At 42.0% G+C, this 6,967-nt stretch overlaps 1 protein-coding gene across 2 annotated transcripts; it reads right to left on the reverse strand.

Annotated features, from left to right (window-relative positions):
• Nucleotides 1-467: 467 nt before the first annotated feature.
• LOC117567833 (multidrug resistance protein homolog 65) lies at nt 468-6,948 on the reverse strand. 2 transcript variants are annotated; one of them, XM_034248076.2, is made up of 14 exons: nt 6,830-6,948; nt 6,188-6,499; nt 5,317-5,562; nt 5,090-5,261; nt 4,712-5,032; nt 4,190-4,646; nt 4,026-4,126; nt 3,855-3,966; nt 3,254-3,529; nt 2,489-3,194; nt 2,133-2,429; nt 1,709-2,075; nt 861-1,217; nt 468-789 (listed from the first exon to the last, which is right to left on the reverse strand). In XM_034248076.2, exons 2-14 carry the CDS (start codon nt 6,490-6,492, stop codon nt 592-594), a joined length of 3,915 nt encoding a protein of 1,304 aa, XP_034103967.1. In that variant the 5' UTR covers nt 6,493-6,499; nt 6,830-6,948; the 3' UTR covers nt 468-591. The 2 variants fall into 2 exon arrangements, with proteins under 2 accessions (XP_034103967.1, XP_051860340.1); XM_052004380.1 differs by lacking the exon at nt 6,188-6,499 and having other exon boundaries at nt 6,830-6,946.
• Nucleotides 6,949-6,967: the final 19 nt, after the last annotated feature.

Below are 6,967 nucleotides of genomic sequence, written 5' to 3' on the forward strand. Positions count from 1 at the left end.
TAGTTTTCAATATATTCGAAATATTTACTGGTCAATAATGGGTCAACAGAGGTTGTCTGTGCAAATTTGCATGAAAATTCCTATCACAGATTATATACACGTTCTATATAGTATTTGTATAACGGTCTTTCTCTATCTCTCTCTCGTTCTCTTTGGGATAGACCTTTATGGTTGCAATTTACATAAGTTGCCCATAATAAGTACGATAACGTTGGTAAAGAACTCAGACATAACTTGAACGCTTATCAAGGGTCATAATCAGTATTATCGCGCCATTGACATCTACCTTCGCTTCTATCTAGTGTTGACACAAAGATACTTTATCTACAAAATATTTTCAGATGCAGTTCGTAGTTTCGCGTTATAGCGGAATTCAAATGCGCAAAAAACTAGCACAAAACATGGCAATATAAATTGTTGATTTAAATCTGATAAAGATTTAAGGTAATCGCAAATATTTCCCAATCGAATGCAGTCAAACTTCGAATCAATGTGAGATACTTTATTGTACAAAATTGCATTGCTATAAATGTGTATTGTTAGAGAAAGTGACATAGGATAAAATTGTAGTAAAAGAACGTCGATAAATGCTCAATGATTCTTCTGGGTCTTGTGCAGCTTGGCATAGATGCCACCCTGGGAGATGAGTTGCAAGTGCGTGCCCTGCTCCACAACGCGTCCGCCTTGCACCACACAAATAACATCCGCATTCTGCACCGTGGACAGACGATGGGCAATCACAATGCAGGTGCGTCCCGAGCACGCCGAGTCCAGAGCTTGTTGAACCAACTAAAGAAAGAGAGAGAGAGAGAGTTCATTGAAGTGAATCATTGATCAATTGTAATTCAAGGGACTCTTACCCTCTCGCTCTGCAAGTCCAGCGCTGAAGTTGCCTCATCGAGCAGCAGTATCTTGGGATTCCTAACCAAAGCACGTGCAATGGCCACACGTTGCTTTTGTCCTCCAGATAACTGAGTGCCACGTGCCCCCATGCGAGTATCATAGCCATTGGGCAGCGAAATAATGAAGCTGTGCGCATTGGCGCTCTTTGCAGCAGCAATCACCTCAGCCATGGGCACCGAGCGTCGATTGTCGCCATAGGCAATGTTCTCGGCAATGGTGCGCTCAAAGAGCGATGGCTCTTGGGAAACAATTCCCAACTTGCGACGCACACCGTCTAACGTCAAGTCCTGCTGTATATCGTCCTGATCGATGTGCTGTAAGAAAAATAAACGTATTAGTAATGAACATGAACTTTCGTACTATATATAGTCAATTATAAGAATATAATAATTAGAATTTCTTAGGATAGAAAACGAGACTACAACAAAACTTTAAAGTTTGAGAACTTTACAATCTAAAAGAAATTCTAAAAACTTCTTGAAAGAAGATTTCATTTTAAATCATTGTTTTGAGATTTATAAGTCTAGATTTCAGTTTGAAATCATGGTTTTACATATTTTTCAAGATCGAAAATTTGTTAAAATGTCACCCATGATATTGGAGTAAATATTTGAATACAAGAATTTTCCATCTGATATTCCCTAAAATAAGCTGTTTTAACCAAACAATCTTAACTTAAGAATGTGCAATTAAAAAGTATAAGTTTTAATTTAACTTGCTTTACAATTTCAAGAAAACTATAGTGACTAGAGTAATAGCTAATAGGCTTAAGTATCCAAATGAATAATGCTAGGTAGACACTTACAATGGTGCCCTCATCGGGATCGTAGTAGCGTTGCAACAGCTGCACGCACGTGGACTTGCCACAGCCAGAGTGACCCACCAGAGCCACCGTTTGACCCTGGAGCACCTCCAGATCGAGACCATTGAGAATCTTGGCATCTGGACGCGTGGGATAGCGGAACTTAATGTCACGATAGCGTACGCCCTCGAAGAGATTCAGCTGCTTGGCAAGCGTATTCTTAATGGTGCCCATGGGCGAAAGAATGCGCGGCTTGCGATCGAGGATCTGGAAGAGACGATGAGCGGCCACCAAAGCGGCAGTGAACGCTGGAGTAAAGGCCAACGATTGGGCCAACATCATGGAGCCATAGAGGAGTGTTTCTGAGACCCTAAAGAGAAAAGAGATAAGAAGGTGCAAAAATAATGAAAAATAAAAGAGAGCGTACTTGATGATATCCTGGAAAGGCACTTCACCCCATGAGACCAAAACACCGCCGTAGCAGAGAGCAACGGCATAGGCAAAGAAGGCCGAAGCCTGCATTGTAGAATTAAGCACACCGCGCCAACGTAGCTTTTGTCTAATAAGAATCTCCACGCGTTGAATCTCCTCAGTGTACTGCTTGATAACATCAGCTTCACGACGCAGTCCAGCAATGGTGCGCACATTGTTCACAGACTCGGTGGCAATGCGACAGGCTTCCTCCAGGACTTGTTTCTCGCGTATCAAGGCATTCGACATCATTCTGCAAGGTGTGAATAAAGTAATTCCCAACTCTCTCACTTAATAATCTACCTGACTCACTTGGCTTCCACTATGACAGAGCCCACAATGATGGGGCAATTGGCGAGACAGAGCAACGACAACTTCCAGTTGTAGTACATGGCCACCGAGACACCAGAGACAAAGTTGGCCAAGGCCTGAATCATGCCACTCAAAGGGTAGCCAATGGCACCCTGAACACCTGCGGCTTCCCCGGACAAGCGAGCAGACAAAGCACCCACCGAATTCTGTTCCTGATCGAAGAAACCAATCTCTTGGCTCACAATCGACTTGAAGGTCAAGGCACGCATGCGTGTCGTTAGCCAAACTCCGGCATAATTGAAGAGATACGTCTGCAGGAAACATACTAATGCCGTCAAAGCAGCAATGCCGAGACAAGCCCAGGATAACACGGCAGTGCGACTGAGTGCGACTTCTTCATCGAGCTCAGCCAATGCGCCATAGAATTCACCAAATATAATAGAAAAAGCGGGATATAAACAGCCCACTGCAATGGATGAAATGACACCTAGAATGAGATAACACCACTCGGGACGTGCCAAGTGCACAATTCTTGCAAAAGTGCTGAAGAATTTTGGTTTATCGGCAGCGATTGCTTCCTGTTGCTTGTTGCTCTCCTTAAGGGATCTAACGAGCGGTTCATCGAATTGCACGCTGTTCTTCTGGTTCTTCTCAAAGTTCAGTGGACTTGTCTCAAAGGATTTCTCATAGAGTGCGAGGCTTTTGCCTGCAAAATTTGTTGAGGAATTAAGATTCGTATATTACATAAAGAGTCCTTCGACTTACGTTTTGCTTCGTCTATATTTTCATCTTTTTCCACGTCATCTGGCATGTTAATGTCGCCAGCACGCACCATATTATAGTAGGCACCTTCCAGTGCCATCAGATCATCGTGTGAGCCTTCCTCCAGTACTTTGCCATCGTGTATAAACACAATTTTATCAGCGCCACGGATGGCCGAAAGACGATGGGAGACCACAATTGTGGTGCGTCCTTTGCTGGCCAAGTCCAAAGCCTGTTGCACCAACTTCTCCGAATTGTAATCCAAGGCTGAGGTGGCCTCTGTAAAATAAATTAAAGGAATAGGCTAGAGCTGAGTCTGATCGGCAGTGGAATACGCTGTACGCATTATTAGCTGTACAGCTTGGATATTCCTTAGAAGCATTCTGAATATGCTTCATATCATTCGTGGCGAAATTTACATTTAAATTATTGTGCTTAATTCTCTAATTTCATTTCAGTAGCATCCTATCCGGATAAACTCAAACTCTTATATTTTCTGAAAGAGATGTGCTTAAATAGAGATACAAATTTAATACAATTTAATTGAAAAGAGTGATCTAATCTATCTTTAAATTCTTCAACCAAATCGGGTATTTTAACTCACCATCAAGCAGCAATATCTTGGGGTTCTGTATGAGAGCCCGGGCAATGGCAATGCGTTGTTTTTGTCCTCCCGAAAGCTGTGAACCATGCTCTCCAATCATGGTGCGATAGCTCTAAAAGGAATACTTCAAAAACTTAAAATTAAATTTTCTTTTCCAATTGCCTCACTTGCCTCTGGTAAATGGCTGATGAACTCATGTGCGCCGGCTTGTGTGGCAGCTGCCTCAATTTCCTTTTGTGTGGCATTCGGTTTGCCGTAGCTAATGTTTTGAGCTATAGAAAATATTATAGTAATGTAAATTATTATTGTATACTTTAGAGATATCTTTAAGGTACCTATAGTGCCCATAAATAGCACCGGCTCCTGTCCCACAACAGCGATATTGGAGCGCAACCATTGTATATTGTATTTCCGGATGTCCAAGTCATCCAACATCACAGAGCCAAAGACGGGATCATAGAAGCGTTGCAACAACTGTATGCAAGTGGACTTGCCGCAGCCTGAGGAGCCAACCAGAGCCACAGTTTGTCCCGCTCTGATTTTGATATTTAGACCGCGATGCACAATGATTTCGGGACGTGAAGGATAGCGAAAGAAAACGTCCTGGAACTCGACATCGCCACGCAGACCGTAGTTCAAAAGCTTGCCATCTGTGGACAGTGGATCAATCTTGGATTGCAAATCGATCACTTTAAAAAGATTCGCAGCACAGCCACGTGCAGTGGCAAAAGATTCCAGGAACGGAGCAGTACGAGCAATGTTATCAGCCCCTACAATAATGCCAAAGAAGGCCTGAAAATATATAAAAAGAGTTGGGAAAAGTATGGAAAAAATATATCTTTAACTTTTCGACATACAATCATTAGAATGGCTGGCGTGTATTCCTGGTATTCCGCAGGCACCGATCGATCATCTATAATGAGATTGGCGCCATACCAAAAGGCACCTCCACAGGACAAAAACAACATGGACTTGAGCACAGCATCACTAAGGCCGGAGAAGGCTCCCTTCCATTGGCTGGCTTTGCGAGCGGGCACCAAAAAGTTCTCATAACGTTCCACCTCCTGTTTTTCGCCACCAAACGAAACCACTGTGCGTATGGCGCCAAGGATTTCTTCTACTAAATTGCCAGCGCCGGCATAAGACTCCTGCTCTCGTGCAGTCAATGTACCTTGAATCTGAGAGGAGTTTGTATTAATACACTTGAACAACAACAAATTAAATTGCAATCCCACCTTGGCCACATAGTAGTTGACCACAATCACTAGAGGTATATAGCAGCTGACAGCCAGCGTGAGTTTCCAGCCATAGCCAAAGGATATGCCAACTGTGATGATGAAACCCACAATCAAGTACACGAAATGTCCCACTTTCTCTGAGATGCCATCGCGTATCTTTTCAATGTCACTATATGAAGAGTAAATTTTATACATAACTTAATATAAATAGGACTTATACTTACTCTGTCATACTTTGGGCAAAGTTCTGCTTGGTGGCCAGATCATGCCAGCCAATGTCCTGACGCATCACGGACTCAAAGAGTTTGATGCGCATGCGAGTGACTTGACGCAGAGCAATAAAATTAAATATGTCTACCGAAAATATGCCGGAGATGAACATGATTACCGAAACGATCGTTAATAGAATGCCGTAAGAGACGGAATCATCATAGAGCGCATCATTGTTCTCTTCGCGTGTGGCATTTGTGCTGAACAGAGCAAAAGAAAAGTATGAAGTGGTAAATATAGATATATTATGTAGTCATAGACATTTTCAATTGGTATTAATTATAGTCTATATATATAAAGTTGTGAGTAAAAGCTGACAGACAGATTCACTGAAAGAACTATCATCGGGCAGTCTAAGCGGTAAGACCTAGGAGTCTGCAATTCTTACAACATTGGTAACAGTATTTCATAGCAAAATGAGGCTGGGTTTTTGCAAATCATTACTCAATGCTATAGTGATATAGTAATATGTATTGGTTTATTAGCCGCCTTGACAAACAAGCTGCTGAATAGCTTTCTATTGATTGAATGATTATCAGAATAATATCAAAGCCTATAAGGTATGACCTAGGAGGCTGCAATCACAAAATTTGATGGTGCAATTCAGCTGTTATTTTTCTTTTTGCAAATCTTCACTCTAGCTAGTTTAAATCATAAATAAAAGTACATATTTTTTTTTAAATTTTTACATAATCCTATTCTATTCTGATATAAGTGAAATTCAAAATCACATAAATTCACTGTTCTGTAAGCTATGGTAGTTATTTTGAAGTACGTGTTCACAACCTCTTAGAGTATACATATGTACATATAACCTCAACTTACAGAATCTTGCCACCTCCTAGAAGAGGCAGAGCATGAACCGTGGAGCTGGTGCCAAATTGCTTGGCACGATCTACGAGCATTGCGGTAAATTCACTGTAAACGATAACGACGGCTGGCAATGTTACCGCCTTGATGCAGCACATAATAAATCCGATGAAGAGCCAAAAGATTTCAAGGTACGTGGAGAAGCGAAACAGTTGCAAGAAGCTGATGGGAGCCGTTGGCTCCAAGCCTGCAGCAACGGGCGCCTCCTCCTCGTGAGACTTTTCATCGCTGGTTGTGATGGATGCCCCGTCGAGATCCATGATTTAACTAAGAATAGATATTAACATTTAATAGGCCATCGATCTTAGCACACACACACACAAAACACACTCTCAACACACGAGTACAAAGCATTTCATTGGAGCGCAGCGCCAGAGACGCCAAAAAGGTTAATTCAATTAGATTCAACGCTGCGAGAATCATTGCAAGATTGTTTGCCTTGCCTTTAGGTTTTCTCTATTGACCTCAGGGTTAACAAGTTAGGTGCCATCGCACTCAAGCACACAGATAACTTTTTTAGTATCACAAATCATTCAAGTACATATGGAAATATGCAGGACATTGTCAGCGTTGATTGATTCACAGAATTATATTCACCTCTAGCACTTTTTGACACTTTGAATATTTTATCCTTAAGAGTTCTTATCATAAATTTGCTATCCAAGTTGAATTTTATTCCTCGACCGTTGCAGACGATCGCCTCAGCGCTACTGACTGCCGATCGCTGACAAACGG

This window comes from Drosophila albomicans, chromosome 3 (assembly GCF_009650485.2).
Source record: "Drosophila albomicans strain 15112-1751.03 chromosome 3, ASM965048v2, whole genome shotgun sequence".
Classification (NCBI taxonomy): Eukaryota; Metazoa; Arthropoda; class Insecta; order Diptera; family Drosophilidae; genus Drosophila; species Drosophila albomicans.